Source organism: Hemibagrus wyckioides, linkage group LG18, assembly GCF_019097595.1.
Source record: "Hemibagrus wyckioides isolate EC202008001 linkage group LG18, SWU_Hwy_1.0, whole genome shotgun sequence".
Classification (NCBI taxonomy): Eukaryota; Metazoa; Chordata; class Actinopteri; order Siluriformes; family Bagridae; genus Hemibagrus; species Hemibagrus wyckioides.
This window is the reverse complement of record NC_080727.1, coordinates 8,915,477-8,938,440: the sequence shown is the minus strand read 5'-3', so window position 1 is coordinate 8,938,440 and position 22,964 is coordinate 8,915,477. Positions and strand designations below refer to the sequence as shown.

At 39.4% G+C, this 22,964-nt stretch overlaps 3 protein-coding genes across 7 annotated transcripts in view; all 3 read right to left on the bottom strand.

Annotated features, from left to right (window-relative positions):
• gcnt4b.2 (glucosaminyl (N-acetyl) transferase 4b, tandem duplicate 2) lies at positions 1-3,404 on the bottom strand. 2 transcript variants are annotated; one of them, XM_058414971.1, is made up of 3 exons: positions 3,164-3,404; positions 2,437-2,608; positions 1-2,212 (listed from the first exon to the last, which is right to left on the bottom strand). In XM_058414971.1, exons 2-3 carry the CDS (start codon positions 2,442-2,444, stop codon positions 925-927), a joined length of 1,296 nt encoding a protein of 431 aa, XP_058270954.1. In that variant the 5' UTR covers positions 2,445-2,608; positions 3,164-3,404; the 3' UTR covers positions 1-924. The 2 variants fall into 2 exon arrangements, with proteins under 2 accessions (XP_058270954.1, XP_058270955.1); XM_058414972.1 differs by lacking the exon at positions 2,437-2,608 and having other exon boundaries at positions 3,164-3,403.
• Positions 3,405-7,538: 4,134 nt separating this feature from the next.
• gnrh2 (gonadotropin-releasing hormone 2) lies at positions 7,539-9,462 on the bottom strand. The gene is made up of 3 exons (XM_058415908.1): positions 9,325-9,462; positions 8,072-8,155; positions 7,539-7,659 (listed from the first exon to the last, which is right to left on the bottom strand). Exons 1-3 carry the CDS (start codon positions 9,460-9,462, stop codon positions 7,621-7,623), a joined length of 261 nt encoding a protein of 86 aa, XP_058271891.1. The 3' UTR covers positions 7,539-7,620.
• A 6,045-nt stretch (positions 9,463-15,507) lies between these two features.
• ptpra (protein tyrosine phosphatase receptor type A) overlaps positions 15,508-22,964 on the bottom strand; it is a 47,552-nt gene continuing 40,095 nt past the window's right edge. For all 4 annotated transcript variants that reach the window (XM_058415175.1, XM_058415172.1, XM_058415174.1 and 1 more), the window contains 5 exons: positions 22,331-22,465; positions 21,967-22,092; positions 20,795-20,946; positions 20,121-20,256; positions 15,508-17,536 (listed from right to left, as the gene is read on the bottom strand). In XM_058415175.1, the coding sequence (XP_058271158.1) occupies positions 17,462-17,536; positions 20,121-20,256; positions 20,795-20,946; positions 21,967-22,092; positions 22,331-22,465 (624 nt within the window). In that variant the 3' untranslated portion in view covers positions 15,508-17,461. The remainder of the gene's footprint in view (positions 17,537-20,120; positions 20,257-20,794; positions 20,947-21,966; positions 22,093-22,330; positions 22,466-22,964) is intronic.

Genomic DNA, 22,964 nt, shown 5'->3' with positions numbered 1-22,964 from the left:
GAAGAGCTTATATTCTTCAAGCACGGTTCTTTTATTTAGCACTAATTGAAGTCAAACACAGTGTTCTGAGAAAAGGACTAGAAGCTGAAAATGAATCAAATAAAATCAATATTCAGATTTATACATTTGCTAAAAGAAAGTGTAATCACCCTAATAATAATTTAGTCATAAATATTATAAGCTGACTTTAGGCATTTGGACCTTCAGGGAGCCTTTTTGGATAAATGTCATCTCTGGGTTACTTATTAAGTATAGATTCTAAATAAAGTTGTTAGGATGGATACTATAGCAGCTGGACATAAACTGTGGTGGAAAAACTATTTCTTCACTTTCAGTGAGGATTTCACTCAAACCTTTGGAGCATACTGTATGAGCCAGCTCTACAGAGTAATGGGTAATTCATTTTAAATGAACACTGATGGAGCTAACTATACAAAACCAATATTAAAAAAAAAACAAATTGGCAAAAATTCAGAATCATGTTAGCGTTTTCCAGCTCTGGGTGGACGCTATAAATCTTTATACTCTGACTTGTCATGGACAAAATGACCACAAGGCTCCCACCTTCATGCATCATAGTTTTGATGCTTAACCCACACCCTTAAATGTGGCACCATCCGAGAGGTTTAATACTTAAACTGTGTATAATATGTATAAAAATAAACAACTGCCAGAAAACAGTCCAAACAACTGCAGTGTGCATTACAATAAAATCATATCAAAATCAGATCATAAAAATACATAAAAATCATTGCAGTTTCATAAAAAAATATTAGACGCTAATATAAGTTAATTAGATAAACCTCCAAACAAACATCCACCTTAAAGCCAATCAGAAATATTAGCACATTCAAAGGATGTTCAATTTTTTTCCAGCAGAATCAGTTAGCACAGGAGCCACTACAAAGTCACAGTAAAAATTAGTCAGTTACTGTGTTGTAACTCTCTCTGTCTCTCCATCAAGTTCCATTCAAGACATTCAATGACCACTGGGTCTACCTTCAGATCAAACTTATTGGCAAACCAGTGTCCATCATTGAGGAGCCACTGGAGCTCGGCAGCACCATAAATACACACGCTGTGTACATGTTCCCCCGTGCATGCTGGGTAAAGCTTCCCCTCCAGGTACTGCCATTTCACCAGACGTGTTCTGCTCATCAAGTCTGAAATGTCTGGGTCCGACCTTTTGATCTCACCAGGTACTCCAGGGATGCGAATCAAGGTGGCCCAGAAATGTTCATCAGGTGAATACGTGTCATCAGACCAAGCTAGAAAGTCTTTTACCTGAGGACTCCAGTGCACAAAGTTCACAAACTCTCGGGAGAGAACGAAGTAAGCACTGCCCACAAAGATCTCTATGTCATGAGGTGGAGGCTGTTTCTTCTCAGACGTTTTGACTGGAAAAGCAAGATACTGTGATTGCGCATCTTTGAGCTTAAAGCGGTTCGTGAAGCGCTGCTGTTTGTATGCGCTGGGACGGATTGTCTCGAGCATGCTCATACCTTTTAGGGCCTTGAGCTCTGACACAAGTTCAGCATTGGAACGGAGAGGAAAATCCTGGCCACATAGGTTGATGGCATATCTCCAGCGGATGTTGGAGTTTATGAGATCAGAGAGGCAGTTGAGGTCAGCACGGAGGCGTGAGATGCCCCCATACTGCACCGCCTCTAACTGTGAAGCCACAAAAACATTGGGAAGGCAGCGTGCCAGACCACGCATCGCTTCTGTGAAAGCGGATGATGATTTCAGGTCATAGTGGATGCAGTAGACGTTGTGTGGTGCATAAATGGCACGCAGGAGCCTCTCCACCATGTGTGCATCTTTGTGCACCACCAGAGAGAAAGCGAGTGGAAAAGCGAGTTCCTGTTCTGATATCTGGACTTTACTGTACCCCCTTGATGCCAAGAATTGTCCACAGTTCAATGTTACATTCACAACGCTCTGGTCACTTGGAGTGGGTGGGACTTTCCTTCTGAGTTCCAAAGACTTGCCCAAGGCAACAGGGTCCATTTCATAAATATCCAAACAGTTGATTCCATGTTGTTCAGTGACACGCCACCGAGTATCTGCTGGGCTTCTGGCTTGGTTATATTTGATGGCGGTATTATCACTGGTAATTTTTGCATATCTGATTAGACCGCAAAATACCAATATTGACAATACGAGGAAAAGCAACTGCCTTCCCTGGATGCGGTGTTTGATGCAGATCATTCTGAAGGATAAAAATACAAAAACAAAGCATGATCATGATCAACAGTTTTCTTTCCCAATCTCTTTCATTCCAGACTAAACAGGATACGTATCTTAACAGAGCACAAGTTTTTAGTTGAACTCAAATAAAGCAAAACACATACCACAGACACCAGTTATTCATCATGCGAAACATTCAAAAGTGCAAAAGACTTCAAGAGCTCAGATGGTTGAAATTATACTTACCTCACCATGTCCCTTTTCTTCTACAATCTTGACCTTAGACCAAAGACCTTAAAGGTTCTGCTAAATCCTGTATAGCCTCAAAATATTTTCATGGCGTCATTACACTTAGGAATATACATTTCCCTCCGAACGGATTGGAACAGCCGGCCATGTTCTTTTTAGACATTTAGGTCTGGGATTAAAAGATGAATATGACACGATAGATCAGAATTTCCTTATATTTACATGTTTTATACCCACCCATTTTTTTCCAAGTGATCAAAATATTTGAATATGTGATTAAAGATAAATTTACTTGGCAAAAAAAAAAAAAAGTTTTAAACCTAAGGAAGCTATATTTAAAAAATGTTTTTACAGCAAAGTGTGAAAAGTACAGAGTTGTAAAGAGGGTAATACTGAGGGTGTGCCCTCTGATTAGTAACAGTGTTTGTGTATCTTAACAGATAACAGAGTATAATAATTAAATGTTTGAAATACCCCCGTGAACTCTGGGTCTGTTCAGAAATGAGCAGAATGCATTTAATCCAATTAGATGTGGATTCTGTGTGATTCAATCCAATCAGTCAGAGAAGTCTGGACAATTCATTAAGAGTGAAAACTATTCAGTAATTATAGGACAACTGATATAGTCAGAAAGGATATGCTGCAACATGTAAATCTTAAAAGTCGTTTGCAGGAAGTTTGCTTGTAACCTTTAGGACAGAAAGGCAAACAGAAATGGACTTACAGTTACTGAGTAAACCGCAGCGGCTCTAAACTCGCGCCGAAAAAGTCAGCAAACTTCAGCTTTTTCTTCTGGAGCTTAAAAACCGGACCGAAAACCAACACCGTGTCCGAAAATTTGATAATAATACAAGTAGAATTTGCTGACCGCTGCTTCATGTTTCCCTGTTACTTTATAGTGAGTGGCGCATGTGGTCGCGCACTTTCTCTCTCTCTCTCTCTCTTTCCTCTGCTTCTCTCTCTCTCTCTCTCTCTCTCTCTCTCTCTCTCTCTCTCTCTCCTCAGCTTGTCTCGGGTTTCTTTCTAGCTCATCTGGGCTGAGTTTTCAGCTGGCACCGACACCAAACTAGGAGCTACTAATAAAAGCAAAACCGAATAAAGACGTCAAAAACTTTCACTCTACTGGAAAGCAGACCTGCTGAAAACGAAACTCCTGAAACTGCAGTATAACCTTGTGTGTAGTTTTATTCTCATTTTTGTATGTGTTTTGTATAATTTAGTTTTACATTGTGTAAACCACGCTATTGACACAACTAACCTGAAATAATGAGCTTAATAAGTAGGTTAAGTGACAATACTGAAATGAAGCCTGTGGTGTTCAAGTGATGATCGCTAGGAATTAATTAATTAACTTTTCCCACATCATTACACCACGTTCACCAGACTGGACTGTTAACACAAGACAGGTTGTGTCCAGGGATTCATGCAGCGGTTTGGAGATGACCCTTTCCTGTTCCAACATGACCGCACACCAGTGCACAAAGCAAGGTCCATAAAGACATGGATGAGCGAGTTTGGTGTGGAGGAACTTGACTGTCCTGCACAGAGTCCTGACCTCAACCAAATAGAACACCTTTGGGATGAATTAGAGCCAAGACTGTGAGCCAGACCTTCATGTCCAACATCAGTGCCTGACCTCACAAATGTGCTTCTAGAGGAGTGGTCAAAAATTCCCATGAACACACTCCTAAACCTTGTGGAAAGCCTTCCTAGAAGAGTTGAAGCTGTTATAGCTGCAAAGGGCGGGTCAACTCCATATTACATTCATGTGAATGTAAAGGCAGACTTTCCAGTTTTGGCCTCGCTCACAGTCTCCGATCTAATTCATCCCAAAGGTGTTTTATCAGGTTGAGGTCAGAACTCCATGAAGTTCCTCCACACCAACCTCACTCATCCATGTCTTTATGGACCTTGCTTTGTGCACTGGGTTTAAATTTTAAAAAGAATAATCTAAAATATTAAAGTATATGTTACATTGGGTTTATGGGCTACATGTGCTGTGATGACAGCAACTAGTCAGAGTGATCAAAAAATGCGGCAGGTTGTAAGAAGATGAAGGCAATTTGTTTAAAAAAAACAACACTATATTTGAAAGAATGTAAGTCTATACCTGTTTTTGTCTTTTGTGTTAATGGAACATAATACATGAAAGTAGAAAGACCAGATTGGTTCAAGCTAACAGGAAGGCTATGTCAACTCAACTAACTGCTCTTTACAAAGGTGGTGAGAAGGAAAGCGTCTCAGAATGCACAACATACCAAATTTTGGGATCAGGTTCCACTCCAGTTAGACAAGAACAAGAATCTGAGGCTACAATGAGCACAGGGTCGCCGAGTTCAAGATTGGATGTTTTTTCCAGTCATCAAATGTCAGTGAATGTATATCCATAACAATGTGGGGAGGATGAGAGGTGAGTCCCAGGACTGGGCAAGAGCAAGTTCAAGGAGCTAACACACTAACAGCATGGGGAGTCATTTCTAATAATGCTAGCAAAAGTAATCTCAAGCACTGCATCCTCCATGAATGTTCATTTTATTACATCATTTTTGCTTATGTTCAGAAAGTGTTCTTTAAAAAAAAAAAAGACTAAAGTATACTATACTATAAGATTAAATATTTGAACACACTGTCACACCGGCTTATTACTTCTAACTGGCTGCATATTGTTGTTTTGCTAACTAAAGGATTATGAGGGATTCTAACCAATAATAATAGAATAATAACTGTACAATTAGTGTCTAATTTATTAGGAACAACTATACACCTACACATTCATGCAGAGATCTAAATCATTCGCTCATTAGGCCGCAGAACAGTGCATAAAATCATGCAGAGCTTCAGAATAAAGATAAAGTTTGATCTCGGCGAGTGTGATTGTGGCTGAAGGACTGGTTTGAGTAAGTCTTAATAACTTCAATTCAGAGGTCAAAACTATCAGATATTTTTATCATCGGGTCACAGACATGCGCATACATGCACACACACACACACACACACACACACACACATAAATGTTTGCCAATTTTCCACTGGTTTTGGTTAGCGACCCTTTTATGCCTCAAACACAAAGGAGTTTCACTCTAGTCATGACACGCTGTTTTTCCCAGCTGCAAAATTGTCTTTCCCACACACACACCCTGAATCACTGTACATATCGACAGAAGAACTACAACCCTGAGTGACCCTGTGCTGTCGGGAATAGTTACTGGTCAGAGAACTAACGTTTTAGTCAGAAGTATTGTTTTTGTTCAGCTGTGGCGGCCGGTGTTAACTTTACACATACTGAGCACACTCGTACTGGATATGGGGGAAAAAAAACAAGTAAACAATTAGGATGTGTGGAGTGTGTGTGCTATTACAGGAGATGAGTCATGTGTGTATGTTTAGATAGGTGGGTGAGTGTGTGCGAGTGGCAGAAGGGGCAATAGATATGGGGAAAATAGCTTTGATTTTCCTCTGAGATCGTTCTATGAACGCTTCACATGACTGAGCTGGTTAAACGAAATGTTATGAGCATGTTTGTGTTCACATTAGCATTTGCATTGTGAGGTAGTTTTTTTTACTGTGGTCAATGTGATTTTGCAATTCAGCTCTCTTTTTTGTTTACATATAAACTTTTCAAAGAGTCCAGTTTCTGCTGGTTACTCTTTCTGTTCCTGTAACACTGACAACAATAAAATCTTATACTTAGATGAATCATTTTTACTATCATCTTAATATATATATCTTTTTAAATATTTCTTTTTGTAACCTGTTTTTTTTTTTGTATTCTTGTTCTTGTGCAATTATTAGAATGTTGTCACTGGGACATATCCTGTGCAAAAATAACCTTAACCCTATTTAATTATAGTCTTTTACTGTAACTCTTTGGGGAATTTCGTCCTCCAGAAAGTGGAATTGAAACATGTGCCACAGAAGAAAAAGAGATGGAACCACTCTGTTTCTCCTGCTAGATGGGAAGTGTGTGTAAGAGCTACCGGTCAGTCAGGAGTGTGCTCCTCGTCATCTCTGAACTGCCATTGCCTTAGTCAGCTTTCAGCAGGAAGGAATTAGTGCCATGAACTCAGAAACTACACTGAGCTATTAGTCCCTCAAAAGCATAATTCTTCAACTTATCAACATTTACATCATTTACTGTCTAGTGTCACCCAAAGGACAAGGTTCACTTCTGAGTCTGGTTCCTCTCAAGATTTCTCTTAGGGGGTTTTTCCTTACCACCATTTCCTCAGGCTTGCTCATTAGGGGTAAATGTAAGGTAACTTTAAACTCACAAAAGGAAATTCTGCACAAAGAGAAGAAAACCTAACCTCTTTGAGTGAACATTATGTGTGGACCAGGAATTGTTGCCAGCTGTTTAACTGCAAGAAGATTGATTACAATTATCTGTACACTTAAACATATGTGTTATCTCTGTGGCTCCAAACCACCCTGCATCCTGTAACAGAGGAACCCACTATCTGAACACACTTCCTGGAATGGTCTGACATTTACGACAGAACTTGTTTTTTTTTTCTTCTCACAGAAGCAAGGACACAATCTAGAGATATCATAACACTGTCCAATACTGAAATTGTGTGCATCATTATTTATCCCTCAGTTGTACCTGTGAACTACTGAATGCAAGTGTAGCTGATTTACATGATGTACAATTTTGTTTCAGGACAAGCTACGCAAGTACACTAAAAGTATTTGGACATCTGACCACTGAACACCTTACTGAAAACCATGGGCATGAATATGGAGTCGGTCTCCCTTATAGTTATAATAACCTCCACTCTTCTAAGAAGGTTTTTTTGGAGCAAGAAAGTGGAGATCTGCCAATTCAGCCACAGATGCATTACTAAGGAGACATTGCTAAATAAGTTATAAGTTAATAATGAAATAAGTTCATTCAAGCCTTTGACACACACAATTAAAATGTATTCTGCAAATTAAGAAATTCACCATATACTTCGTTAGAAAGAGACAGAATACCAAAATAAAATTTTTTATTGAATGATCACATGATGCATTTCACAGAGCTGCTTCATACGCAGATGACAGAAAGCTTGATGCTAAAACCAAATAAACGTAACACACACACACACACATGCTCACCCCACAGATTAGCAGAGGCATTTGTCCAGATCAGTGGGATGAGCTAAGAAAGAGGCTATGATGCTGTGGTATGATTTGGCAAGGTCACTTCCTCTTTTGAAATTCCCTTGCAAGGGCGTCGATCTATATTGTTAGTTGTAAAAGGAAATAAGAAAGGTACATTCAGGTGTAAAGAAAGTGACTCGACAGTGAGACTTGACTAAAAACGAACTGGTTTTAAATCCAGCTTAAGGCCAGAACATGATGCATAAACATATGACAAATACTAGTTAACACTTTACAAGCTTATACCTCTGAAATAATATTCAATTCTTCTTTATTAATATATATATATAAAAATACAACTGAAAGCTGTGAAGATGAACTGAATGTGTATGTGTATCATTTAGCAATGAAGCAAGTAGCACTGTTTTGCAGTTTGGAAACATATATATATTATAGCAGTAATGGAATATTCAGGTATATTTTAAGTTCACAGTTAGACCTGTTCTTAACAGATAAATAAAAAGTAAAAGGATGCAGACTGAGTTCTCACCAGGATGCTCTTCAGGATGTTGGTTCTCAGTGGCTTCAGATAGCTGCATTCTCCTGCTTCACACAGTTTAATCTCTCCAGATATCTGTCCAAGCAGTGTGAAACAGCAGGACAGGAAGATGTCAAACACTGAGAGGGAATGTGCATATTATTACCCTGATCCTTCACTCCACTGCTTTACTTTACTGAAATATTTTGCTGCATTTTATTTGTAACACACTTAATTTGACTTTATTTGTCACAAATAAATTACATTACAGCACAGTAAAATTCTTTCTTCGCATATCCCATCCTTGGAGGTTGGGGTCAGAGAGAAGGGTCAGCCATGATACAGCACCCCTGGAGCAGGGTGGGATAAGGGCATTGCTCAATGGTCCCAGCAGTGGCAGCTTGGCAGTGCTGGGGCTTGAACCCCCGATCAACAACCCAGAACCTTTATCACTTGAGCCACCACTGCCAAATCAATTCGATTTGAATTGTGTAGCACTTTTAACAACAGACATTTGTCAAAAAGCAGCTTTACAGAAATATATAAAATTCAGGATAGAAATCTGAAATCTATAAAGAGGCAACAGCAGCAGGAAAAACTACCTGGGACGATATTAAGAAGGAATTTTGAGAGAGTGAAAAGGGAACTTATTCTCATCTGTGTGAAACCTGAGAGTGTGATTATAAATAATATTCTTTCTATAACTGTGTACTATATGATCAAAAAGTGCAATTCATTCTAGTAATAACATGAAGCCCATATATATATATATATATACATACATGTGTTAGTTGTAAACTGTTCATGTGAGTGAGAATGAGAGTGGGTGAGAGACAGACAGACAGACAGAGAGAGTGAGAAAGAGAGACAGAGACAGACAGAGAGAGACATACAGACAGAGAGAGAGTGAGAAAAAGAGAGAGAGAAACAGAGAGACAGAGAGAGAGAGTGAGAAAGAGACAGAGAGTGAGAGTGAGAGAGAGAGAGAGAGAGAGAGAGAGACAGACAGACAGACAGACAGACAGACAGAGAGTGAGTGAGAAAGAGAGAGACAGACAGAGAGAGTGAGAAAGAGACAGAGTGAGAGCGAGAGAGAGAGAGAGACAGACAGACAGAGAGTGAGAAAGAGAGAGACAGACAGAGAGAGAGAGTGAGAAAGAGAGAGCGAGAGACAGAGAGATGGACAGACAGACAGAGAGCGAGAGACAGAGAGATGGACAGACAGACAGAGTGAGTGAGAAAAAGAGAGAGAGAGAGAGAGAGACCTCTGGAGAGCTGTAAGAGTCGATCTCTCTCTTTCCTCCAGGGTACCAGCCATGAGACCAGTGCTGAGAGACAGACAGCTGTGCATGTAAACACAGCAGCAAGGCAGCAAACAGCAACAGCCTGCACACACTGACCATCACTCTACACACACACACACACACACAGTAAAGTAAGTCAGTAACTAAGTAATCTGCTGTCATGCATTTGATATATAACATATTTATTAGTTTTTTTTTTTTACACTTATTTTTCATTGACACTTTAAAAAAGTTTGCACTTAACAGATTAAAAAGAGATTTAAAGTGGAAACAGACAAAATAACCCAAAACACAAGTAGGAAATAATGTGGTGGAGAAGAGTAGCACAGAGGAGATGCATGCTATTAAAATGTTCTAAATCACATCAAAATTTAAGACAATGATAAAATCGTAATGCTAAAAGTTTTTACCTTGTACGATGTGTTTTATTCAGAATTAAATCTTCTGAGATGTGCAAGTCTGAGGAGCTCTTGTCTTGGAGTATCAATGCTTGAAACCATCTTCATACTCCTCCTCTCTATTTATACCCCAAAACACACACACACACACACACACACCTGGTCAGGTCTGAGGGGTTCCGCTGGGACACATAACGTCGGCTCGATTCCAATTATCATCTTCAAACACCCCTGACCCCCTGAGGGATGCTGCCCAAATACATACACACACACACACATAGACAATGAATGACGTGCGAATGAATGAGGATTTCCATAGGCATGAGTCACTTTGCAGATATAGGCTTACTAACTATTTCAAATGGGGATTAGTTTTAAGCCTGTGCCATGAATATAGTTTATGATTCAGAAAATAAAGAATTTTTAGGTGAAGAACAAATTTTTTATATAGAAAAGTAAATAATTATATATAGTATGTATAGTAAATAGCATTTCTGGACATGCATGATAAACTATGACATGTAGATAAAGGGATTTTTGTCATAATTATTATAATCCCCACTGAGAAGGCTAGGATTCCTATCAGTTATTTCATTAGTTTTAAAAATCATCCTGTCCACTGTGTATCATTAATGTTTCATAAGTGTGGCTGCCCTCTTCTGGTTACCCATAAGACAACTCATTTCCTCTCTGCTGTCCAAGGTGAACTCAGCAGGACGACCTCTGAACTTGTGACCAGTTGACAGGTGACCCTGATAAGACCCGAATCTGAAAACAGTCCTGTGCGCTATTACAGGGCTGATTAATTCGTCCAGGCGAGACACTGATTGAGTTCCTGTCCCTCAAGCGGTGTTTAAACACACTCAAGCCTTCTGATTGCTCTAATCCTCTCAGAGGGGCAGTTTGACACACACTCACAAAGTCATGAGGTCACAATGATTCACACTTTCAAATCGCTCTCTATAATCAGATTAAAATCGACACGAAACGTGTTAAACCTGCCCAAAAATGTATAAAAGCTGACAAGAAATTCTTCATATTCAATTCATGTTTATTTGTATAGCGCAATGGATGTCTCAAAGCAGCTTTGGAGAAATATAAAAATTCTGAATAAAAGTTTAAAATTTCATTTATATTCATCTCTAAGTGGCAAGCGAAAGGCAACAGTAGCAAGAAAAGAAACTACCTGAGACGATATGAGGAAGAAACCTTGAGAGGAACCAGACTTGGAGAAATTTAACCCACTTACACTTTACACAACAATGAGAGCAGGACAAATTCATACTCATATTATTACTAATCCTATAAGTAAATCTCCAGCACCTGCTTTAACCTGAACACAACACTCTATTATGTTTCAGTCTAATGCACCCTGGTCGCACACGGTTCACTTTATGTAGCTAGGACAAACTTCTGCCCCTAGCTCTGTGTTGTTGTTTCTGTTCCGTAGCTATATATTGTATGTAGTCTATGTAACACAAGGGTCCTGGAGAAACCTTGTCTTATTTCACTATGTACTGCTTCAGCTATATGTGGTTGAAATGACAATAAATCTTCTTGACTTGACGTGATCTCGACACCTCCTACAGTGTAGCTCACACAGACAAGACGCTTGACATGTTTAGCCACTATACATCTCATGCTAAATACAATATGATATATGAAATACTGTATGATAAGGTGGTGTGTTGTGGCTTGATGTAAAGCAGCAGCACTTCATAACAGTGCATTAATCCACAGCACTTTTCTAAAGGTATATTTAATGACATTTAACGTTCATGAGACAAGTTAGATCCTGTTATCACTTACCTGCTCCCTTCTCAGATCTGAGATACCAACTATTTATAAATCTAACTGCCTTTGCGGCTATCAGAAACTTAATAACTCTCCCTTAGAAGATAAAATTTTTACAAAAAAATGTTGAAACATTTCTTTAGACACCGATATTTTTCACTCAGAGATGTCAGACTATGTTTCTAAATGAAAGTTATTTAAAGTGAAATCTAGCGTTTGGGGCTATTAAACAGTAAGGAAATAAAGAAGTTTAGAGATCATGTAGAAACAGAATTATTTCACAATATTGATTATCTATGGAAAATTCAGACTTTCTATCAAATCTATCTGACTTTAATTATGACATGTGAAAGTTGTCATGACATTCATGATTTTATTTTGTTGATTAGTAATGACTTCTAAGACCTCTGTGACTGACCCTAAGAAGGTGGAATTACAATTAGCTCTCAGATATATTACAGAAGGGTTAAAATTCTGGGTCCAGGTGAACTCCTGTCTGAATTTGTCCAACATTTCTGGAAGGTATTAAATGAATCCATTTTAGACCGATCAGGCATAACATTATGAGCAGTGACAGGTGAAGTGAGTGACACTGATGATCTCCTCATCATGGCACCTGTTAGTGGGTGGGATATATTAGGCAGCAAGTGAACATTTTGTCCTCAGAGTTGATGTTAGAAGCAGGAAAAATGGACAAGTGTAAGGATTTGAGCGAGTTTGATGAAGGGCCAAATTGTGATGGCTAGACGACTGGATCAGAGCATCTCCAAAACTGCAGCTCTTGTGGGGTGTTTCCAGGCAGCAGTGGTCAGTATCTATCAAAAGTGGTCCAAGGAGGGAACAGTGGTGAACTAGAGACAGGGTCATGGGCGGCCAAGACTCATTGATGCACGTGGGAAGCGAAGGCTAGTAGGTGTGATCCGATCCAACAGACGAGCTACTGTTGCTCAAATTGCTAAGGAAGTTAATGGTGGTTCTGATAGAAAGGTGTCAGAATACACTGAGCATCAGTTTGTTGCGTATGGGGCCGCATAGCTGCAGACCAGTCAGGGTGCCCATGCACCGCCGAAAGCACCAACAATGGGCATGTTAGCATCAGACTTACCCAGGGGAACACATGGCACTAGGATGCACTAATTCAAAAAAGGCAAGCCAACAGAGGCAGTGTCATGCTTTGGGCAATGTTCTGCTGGGAAACTTTGGGTTCTGCCATCCATGTGCTATGGTAGGTGGTACTTTGACAAGTACCACCTACCATTGCATTGTTGTAGACCATGTACAGCCTTAATGGAAACGGTATTCCCTGATGGCTGTGGCCTCTTTCAGCAGGATAATGCGCTGTGCCATAAAGCAGAAATGGTTCAGGAATGATTTGATAAGCACAACGAGTTTGAGGTGTTGACTTGGCCTCCAAATTCCCCAGATCTCAATCCAATCCAGCATCTGTGGGATGTTCTAGACAAACAAGTCCAATCCATGGAGGCCCCACCTCACAACTTACAGGACTTAAAGGATCTGCTGCTAACATCTTGGTCCCAGATACCACAGCACACCTTCAGGGATCTAGTGGAGTCCATGCCTCGATGGATCAGAGCTGTTTTGGCAGCAAAAGGGGGACCAACACAATATTAGGCAAGTGGTCATAATATTATGGATGATCAGTGTATTTAATTAATTAATTTAAAAAAAAAAAAAAAAAAAAAAGCAATTGGCTACAACTTAATATCGTTTTAGAAAAACGGCTTAATATCCCACATCCCTAAACCAGATAACGATCCTTAAATACAGACTACTCACTGATTATTTCAGTATATGTTGGAATATTATAATCTAAGTTTAATTGTTCATAAATCTTAAACAGGCATAACATTTGCTTAATATCTGACCCTCTAGATTATTCTGATCAGATCAAGCTCTTATTTTGTTTAATACAAACACATACATACACAAATACAAACATCCGTCCTTTCATCCATACATACGTTCAAACGTGTACAGATCCCTTCAGTTATTGAGGCTTGTATTAAACCCAGACACAGGCTGCTACCCAAAAAACCATAATGAGTATTATAACGTTAAGAAGGGTATAAGGGTAGGAGGAATTTTCAGCAACAAAAAAGACCCCCTGTGGTTCCATTTGAGGTTTTCTTTTTTGTGAATTATGTACTTAAACCATGAGTGATACAGAATTTGAATGTTTAATAAACCTTAGACAAATTTCTCTCTCAGTACAGAGAAACATCTGGTCTGTGGTAATTGAACACTACAGATATTGCAGATGGAAAAACGCTAGGCTCCTGCTTTAATTATTCATAAAACTCTGTACACTGCTGACACTTATGAGAATAAAACAGTTGACACAGCATCTGTATATAATTTGGAAAAATGTTGAGAATCCGTAATCTTTTCCATTTGGCTAATATGCTATCATTATTTCCTCATTAGGGTATAATGTGCAAAATGATTAATAATAATAATCAACCAAATAGCTTGATATCAGCCAAAGATTTGCTTCATTAAAAAGCATCACTGCGTCCTCATTATGGTGGCAGCAGCTGCAGATTCCTCCTGACATGTCTTAATCAGGTGGGGATTAGTCTCCTGAAACAGTGACAAGCCAGATCTCACAAAAAATGAGACCAAATCAATAATCTGTCTTTTCCTTAAAACCTGAGATTATGAACACCACAATCCTGTTAAAGTAGAATCTACTTTGTGGGTGGGGATAAACCCTTATAAGTGGACAATAAATGAATTACTGACTCATTAGACCAAAATAATCTTTCGATTAAAATGATAAACTTACACAATAACAGAAGATCAGTCCACTCAGACTCACACCGGTGATAAAATCAAGCATTTTTATTAAGTTGGAACAGTTCCTGGCTTAGAAAGTCCATTTAGCATTATATAATTATATATAATTTTTTTTTATTTTATATATATATATATATATATATATAATTATATACACATTCAAAATTTTGAATAACACTATAAAAAACAGATGCAAATTAAAAATAGGTTTTTAAGACAATTATAATAATACCAAACTTAAAAAATGGGAAAAAATTCTAATACTTTCAAAAAAAAAAAATGGTCCCAGTACAGTATATTATACAAATGTATGAGAATAATAATAATAATAATAAAAAAAGCCAGGCGGCGGAAAAGGAATGAAATATAAATAACGTTATGTACAGATGGGAACATTTAGGATGAAGAAAGTGAAAGACAAGGTGGGTGGGAGGGGGAGGGTCTCAAGTTGAAATAGGGGTCGAATTTACAACCTGACCCAATCGACGGAGACGGAAGGAGAAAAGGGTGGAGGGGTGAAGGCGTGTAGGAATGGATGAAGAGCATCACGTGAACAGCAAGGACAAAAAAAAAGACGAGTGTAAGAGGGATTTTTTTTCTCATTTTCGCTTCCGTCCTGCGTTGGTTTCACTTCCTGCAGAGTTTTTCTCCTCTTCCACACAACGACTCAACATTCAGAACCGAATATGAACAAGATGCTGCTTTCTGAAAGTACTGGAATATTCCACAGTGAGTTCTCACGGACGCCGAGAGACGCCCAGCTAAAAGTAGCTAGAATTTGAAAATCGGTATTGTTTGGTGGCGTGGACGTAGTTTAACAGCCGACTGGTTAAGAAATTATTTCTGATCTTATGTGGGGTCTCTGACTAAAGCAGGACACCAAAAAGAGATTCAAAATTTAAAAAAAAAAGTTAAGTCCAAAATTTCACCAACTGAGAAGTTATAAAAAACCAGTAAAGGCTGAACTCGTTCAGCATGTAGCAAACACGCACATATAGCAGTGAAAGTTATTACATAGGCACTTGCTCAGTGATCCACACCTCCAGGAAGGTGGGACTAAAGGGGGTGGAGCTTGCTGAAAAGCAGGAGGGGTGTATAGAAGGTATGGGTGGAGTTACTTTACTCAGAGTGTGTATTGGCACAGTGTTTCATTAAGAAAAAAAAAAAGAAAAATACTCCAGCGTTGTTGTTTTTTGTTTGTTTTTAATTTATCTAATCACCATTCGCCTTATCTGTAGTAAATAGGTTAGTTTCATAGTTTAACATCTTATTTAACTGCCATTAGACCATATTAAAATTAATACAGGAATGAACAGGTTCTGCAAGGGAAATATCTTGGTATCAGGCATACACTACGGATGAAGAGATTAACCTGGAATTAGAAAATAAAATGCCAGAATTCCTTTACGTAAGGAAATCTGATCTAACCCTGTATTTTTTTTTAAAAGTTACTAAAAAAATAAAAATAAAAAATCAGATTGATGTAAACCAAGACGAGTCTGATATCCTCAGGGCTCACTTCCTCATCAGCAGTGTGCAGGCTCTGACTCGGACGACCATGGAGTTTAGATACAGCGCTAATTTCAAACATTCACCAGCAGACAGAAGCGAGCTGAACATTCACACTTTGCTGTGTAAGTGTTCTGTTAGTCGAGGAGCAATTTACACGCGCTCGTTGGTCAAGAAAGTTTGGGGGTTTATCGGTTTATTCACAGCTGCTCAACAGTGGCCTTTGACCCCTTGCAAAGAGGAAACATTTTGCTGTAACTGGGTGACGTTGAACAGTTTCGTTTCTCTTGATCAAGGCAGCACTTTCCAATTGCACCTCAAAAGCAATGTAAACAAGTGAAGTGATTAGTGAAGACAGAAAGACAGAAAGACAGAAAGAAAGAAAGAAAGAAAGGTTCTTGGTAGTTATCCGGTTGACTGGCTCAGTGGAGTGTTAAAGGACTGCTTCACACAAAAGTGCTCATAATGAAATAAAGTAAGAAGGGCCAGACAGAAGGATGCAAACAGAACCATGCCACATTCTGTCATGATAATCAGTAACAACTAGCTTTTCTTATTATTTTTTCTTCACCCTCACTAGTTGCACTCTTGCTCATGAGGAGAAATGTCCAAGTCTCTTGGTACACATATGACAACGTATTAAACTCGTAAACACCTCAAGACTGACTGAACTACCAGTCAGGGTTAAAAAATTTATTTTTAAGGTTTGGTCTGAGAAGTAAAAAAGGCCAAGATATTTTATTCACACATTCTTTCTGATGACCGTTTGTCTGACAGCAGAGTCATTTCAGCAAAGATTTTGTATTGGTATGAAAAGAAGCACCTGTTCAGACATTTTTGAGAAGCCTCTCTCTCGGAACCCAAACATATTTATAAGAACTGACACTCAATTGTGCTGAAGGAAAAATGGTGCCCAAATGCTTTAACAGTGTCCAAAACAGTTTTTCCTAAGACTTAAATAACGTGTTTCGAACTGGTCCTCCGTGAGGAACTGGGACTGTATAGTACCTCATCCGATACACTGCTGCTTATGTAGAAGGAGGAACAACTCACTCTGGGTTCTCCGGCACAGACGTGGTCAATGCACTGTAGATTTTTAAGAAAACACAAAGGAATATAGGTTGTGTTGTGTTACTTGTGTAAGTGAGCCAAAAAAAATACGGCTGCAAGCAAAAGTGTAACAGGTTCGAGTGGTCAAGTCTCCAACACTCAAAACGAGGGGCAAAAAAGGATGGTCCAGCTGTTCAACTCAAAACCAATTCAGAGTCATAAAACTATGTTTATATTCATATTCCTGTAAACTACATCAGGAAAAAAGGTCACTCTAAAACTTGCATCTAAAAACAAATAAATGATGGGGGAAGTGTATTTACACTGGCAAAAAAAAAAAAAGACAATACACAAAATTACAAAATACTCAAGAAGGCATTTTTTTTTTGTCCTCTTCTGAAAAAAATTGCCATCCCTCTCATCCTCCTCTGTCCTTGTTCCCTTTTCTGCGATTGCAGCCAGTCCAGTGCTGAGCTTGCGTGTGTAACTGTGTGTGAGAGGCTGTGGACGTCACTCACTCAGTAGGGACCCTACTTAAAGTTGGCATAGTCGGAAAAGGCATCGATGTATTCCTGGACCACTTTGTAGCAAAATTCATACTGCTCCTGTGTAGAGACAGACGGAGAAGAAATCAGTCAACCTGCTTCACGTGTGTGTGTACAAATCAACTATATGGACAAGAAGATATCATGCTTTTTACTTATAGTTGCCTTTCGGACAATATTACAATCGTAATGAACAATAAGTAAAATGAATAGAAATCGAAAAACAGGTTCTGGCAACTAAAAATCTGCTCTGATTTATAATTACAAAGATCAGCCTCCTGTTATAAATATTACACTATTTGTTAAAGAAATTGCCAAGCACAAATGGGAAGTAGTTATTATGGGAAAGGAACTATCTGTTAGTCACAGCTTTAAACATATCAACTAAGATACATAAAAAGAGGAAGTGGTCCTGAGAGAGAGAGAGAGAGAGAGAGAGAGAGAGAGAGGGAGAGAGAGAGAGAGAGAGAGAGAGAGACAGAGAGAGTGAGTGAGTGTGTTTGTGAATGTGGTGTGTGTGTGTGTGGGTGAGTGAGTGAGTGTGTGTCTGTGTGTGTATGTGTGCGAGTGTGTGCGCCAGTGGCGGACCATCAGGGCCAGCAAGACCTTCTCTGCTGGCCTAAACAGCAGTGATCTGAATCACTGACTTGCATTTTAATATATTTAATGTTTTTCCATGAATGTGTATTAAATTATTCCCAATAGTCTATTCTCTACATTTCATAGCTTTTCTCTCGGTTGCGCTGCTTCCAGTAGTGTATATTTATGATAAGAGTATTTATCCAATCATATTTCAGTGTGTTGCCAGGTTGAAAGAAATCTGCCTTAAGTCCTTCAGAATCAATAGTGCAGGCGCCCGTAGCTTAAAATAAGTGGCAATGAAACTGTTCCATTAACCAATCAGATTTCGAGTTGGCATCACTGGGGCCATCTAGCAGGCATACGATTACGTCAACAATTTCCTGTCCTTTGTTTGGATAATTGGAGTAGTCAGAGGCAGCGAACCGCACATACTAAATAAAATATATATATTTTAACTCACAATGGCTGACAGAGGAGAAGAAATCATTTTGTTCGGGGACATCCTTACAAATGCATTTTCAAGGCGGACTTTTCAAGAAAATCTTTTTGATTCTGTAAAATAAGCTTTTTCAAGAACCATTTATGCTTTTGGGTTTTCTTTTTTTTTCTGGGTTTTCAGTTTGCCTTCATTCCAGATCCCCGGGTTGGACTGTGTGGTGGTGTTTTTTGTAACTGCAGTGAAAGGAAACTTGAGACTGAATTGTGTTCATGTGTTTTTTTGCTGTATGTAATGTCATTTTATTCATGTTCGCTACAAGAGCCTATGAACAACGCCCTGTTATACAGTGTTTCTATATTCACTGCGTCTCATTTCGGATGCTGCGTCCTCCGGAGATTGCAGTTTGCTGCATACAGCATCAAGAATGTCTTTTTGAGAAAAGTAACCGTAATAAAATGGACTATTCCTTCTTTTTTACTTTGTTATTTAACGGTTGATTAGTATCTGTAGCCGTGGCTTCATAATGATGCTATAGAGGTGGATTAATTCAGGAAGGACACCAGTGAAGGCCTAGGTGTGAAATTCACAGCCCGCCACTGATGTGAGGGAGTGTGTGTGTGTGTGTGTGTGAGTGTGTGTGTGTGAGAGTGAGTTTGTGTGTGTGAATGAGTGAGTGTGTGAGAGTAAGTGTGTGTGTGTGTGTGTGTGTGTGTGAGTGAGAGTGAGTTTGTGTGTGTGTGAGAGTATGTGTGTGTGTGTGAGTGAGAGTGAGTTTGTGTGTGAGAGAGAGTAAGTGTGTGTGTGAGTGAGTTTGTGTGAGTGAGTTTGTGTGAGTGAGTGAGTGAGTGAGTGAGTGTGAGTGAGTGAGTTTGTGTGTGTGTGATTTTGTGTGTGAGTGAGTGTGGGTGAGTGAGTGTGTGAGTGTAAGTGAGTGAGTGAGTGTGAGTGTGTGAGAGTAAGTGTGTGTGTGTGTGTGAGTGAGTTTGTGTGTGTGTGAGAGTGAGTATGTGTGTGTGTGTGAGTGAGAGTGAGTTTGTGTGTGAGAGAGAGTAAGTGTGTGTGTGTGAGTGAGTTTGTGTGAGTGAGTTTGTGTGAGTGAGTGAGTGAGTGAGTGTGAGTGAGTGAGTTTGTGTGTGTGTGATTTTGTGTGTGAGTGAGTGTGGGTGAGTGAGTGTGTGAGAGTAAGTGTGTGTGTGTGTGTGAGTGAGTTTGTGTGTGTGTGTGAGTGAGAGTGAGTTTGTGTGTGAGAGAGAGTAAGTGTGTGTGTGTGAGTGAGTTTGTGTGAGTGAGTTTGTGTGAGTGAGTGAGTGAGTGAGTGTGAGTGAGTGAGTTTGTGTGTGTGTGATTTTGTGTGTGAGTGAGTGTGGGTGAGTGAGTGTGTGAGTGTAAGTGAGTGAGTGTAAGTGAGTGTGTGAGAGTAAGTGTGTGTGTGTGTGTGTGAGTGAGTTTGTGTGTGAGTGAGTGTAAGTGAGTGTGTGAGAGTAAGTGTGTGTGTGTGTGTGTGTGAGTGAGTTTGTGTGTGTGTGAGTGTAAGTGAGTGTGTGAGAGTAAGTGTGTGTGTGTGAGTGTGTGAGAGTGTAAGTGTGTGTAAGTGAGTGTGTGTGTGTGTGTGTGAGTGCTCACCAGTGTCTGCACCATGTGTGGTCTCTGCAGTCGCAGGCTCTTCACTGTCTGAAAGACGTCTAGAATGCCCTCTGCCTTCACACGCTCCAGAACAGTGCTCAAAGCGCAAAATGTGCCCGTACGACCTGCGCCGGCGCTAAAAAACACACACACGTATATAATAACTTTGTTTACATTTACTAGTACCAAATAGTCATGTACATGAAGTTACCAGTTTATTAGCTACATCCACCATACGCGCATCTACACTCACTGTCCAATTTTTATTTCTATCACAGATGTGGAATCAGTGACTATTATAGAAAAAAGAAATATATCTTATGACCACCAATGGCCAGATGTAATGTGGTTGATGGGACAGCACAGACATGAAACTGATAAGGAAATGGTGAGAGACTTGGGTTCAGCAAAATCATTCTGTGTTCAAAAACTGTCAGTGAAACGGGAAAAAGTCACAGAACACAAACTGTGAGTGGAAAAATTCTCATAATCTCTAAACTGTGCATCATTCCAGAGATGGGTGGGAGAGAAGCAGAGCTGCAGTAACATGTACATAATCAGTTAGTGCAGCTCAATTAGAACATTGTTTTTGTTTGTGTGTGTGTCTGTGTGTGTATTAAGCTCGAGCTCCTCCATGGCCTGCTGACTGGTGGAGTATAGAGGACTTAGTTCACCTGCAGTGCACTGTGATTGGGTGGTTTCCAGACTGCTGCTGCTGTTTCTGCACAGCGGCAATGATGTTGATCATGCCTTTACCGTCGGCTGGGATCCCCACCTCAGGCCAGCCGTGAAAGTGGAACTGACGCACAGCACGAGATTTATTCTCCTGCATAGAGAGAGAGAGAGAGAGAGAGAGAGACTCTGTCACATTCAACTATAAGGGTTTATCGCAGGACATTGTGTTGCTAATCTGAATCTAAGAACTTAAACCAGCCTGATGTGTTTATTGTCACAAAATAGCATCTATCCTAGTATGCCTGCTGAGAATGCCAATCATATAATATAATATTTCATTATTTTAACAAGTAATCAGTCAGTACCACGTGGGCAAAATCTAACACCAGACGGCTACTACAAATGCTTCAAATTTTTTTAAAGATTGATATTACCAGCAATACCCTGAGTGAAAAATAGAAAGATTTATTCACATGAAATTTCATCATTTCTTAGTAATACGTATGCTCCACATTCACGTTAATGACTTGAGCTAGTTTGTGTAAAACCTCACAATCCATGTTAGATTAAATCCACCAGCACACAGGCTTCAATGGAAGAGATAAAAATTGACTGTTTCAGACGTAACTCATGGTTATCACTTAATAGTGACCTAGAAAAAAAGTGGAACACTGAATACTGAAGATTTGATTAACTTTTTAGTTTCAAGTGAAATTAAAAAGCCCAAATTTGCGACATTGGGCTGAAGAATAATTCAGACTTTTTAAACAGTGTACACTGAATGGGGCATTAGGCAGCGGTTCAGAAATGTCACATCATCCAGCTGGTAGAAATGTGTTTGGAAGTAGCCTGAAAAAGGATGCCACACCCTACCCTTCTTTCCTGTATGGTTAAAACAGAAACTAAAACATGTAAATGTTCATATTCTGTTTGTGAACTGATGGGTGGAGGCATACTGGAACATATTTTGTCTGTCAGTGCAATTTGTTTTCCCTATTGTATTTTTTTTTTTATATATCATACAAACGTTACGCAAAAGTAGCCAACACTACTGCTTACAATGACGGTGACGTTGAGTTGAATGGAAAAGTGATGTTATGCAATGTTTAAATAGTAGTGGCTGTAGAAGGAGGGGTTCTGAAGTTGAATGTGTGTGTGTGTGGACACTCACTCTGGTGTTGGTGACGAGTAGATCTCGGACAGTGTAACTCTCACATTCCTCCTCTCTCTTCATTTCAATGGACATATCACCACACACCATCACTCCATCAGTGGGCCAGTACTGAGCACACTTCTCCTGCAGAGGGAGACAGAGACAAGTATGAGACTAGAACACCACACAGCATGAGGGTCACTGCTTAGTCCTCTTATAGCAATCTGATCCTCTCACACCTGCCTCTCTCTCATCTTTGACAATTTCTTCATAAGTACATCGGTCTCCTAAAATCATTTCTTTTACCTGCCGATTTTTAAGCCTATCTATCCTCAAATTTTCCACTCCTCCCTGTTTCTACCCATCCTCCCTCTCTCTCTACCTGTCCTCTCTCCTCCAGTTCAGTGAGCATCACAATAGAGCAGCTCCTCCACTCCCAGATCATCCTCCAGAAGTCCTCGATGGTGTGCTGCAGTGGGCCCTGACTCGCCATGTACGAGTCCTTTTGCCTGTAGCCCTGCACACACACACACACACATTATTGTCAGAAATATGTTTCATATTAAAGTACTGGTGGATTTTCCAGGTTAGACTTATTGATATCTGATCATTAGGCAAATACATTTTTCTGTGTTTTAAAAACCCCACCTTCCCATGTAAAACTAGTACATATTAAAAGCAACACAATTATTAATGAATAGATAACCAACCCCTTTGGTTAACAAGTTATCTTTATTATATTAGATTAATTTTTATTATATTAATTCTTGATTGGAAGGTCTATTATGTCTAGCAAAGCATTATCCTTCATTTTGCTGACAATACCATAAGAACGCCTGCAGATCTGAATGAGTGTGTAAATACAGACATCATCTATGTGTGTGTGTGTGTGTGTGTACCCTACCAGTTGATGTTAAAAACCTAAGTGAGCGAGTGTCAAAGTTGAATACAGTAAAACTGGTAAACTAATACACAGAATGTGGGATTGGAGAGCAGACGCCAAATACACAAAGAGT

Excerpts from the sequence above, each read along its gene's own strand:
- gnrh2 (XM_058415908.1), bottom strand. The coding sequence starts at position 9,462 with ATGGTCAGTGTGTGCAGGCTGTTGCTGTTTGCTGCCTTGCTGCTGTGT. Across the intron at positions 8,156-9,324 it reads ACTCTTACAGCTCTCCAGAG|ATATCTGGAGAGATTAAACT; the intron begins GTCTCTCTCTCT and ends CTGCTTGGACAG. Across the intron at positions 7,660-8,071 it reads ACATCCTGAAGAGCATCCTG|ATCGACGCCCTTGCAAGGGA; the intron begins GTGAGAACTCAG and ends CTAACAATATAG.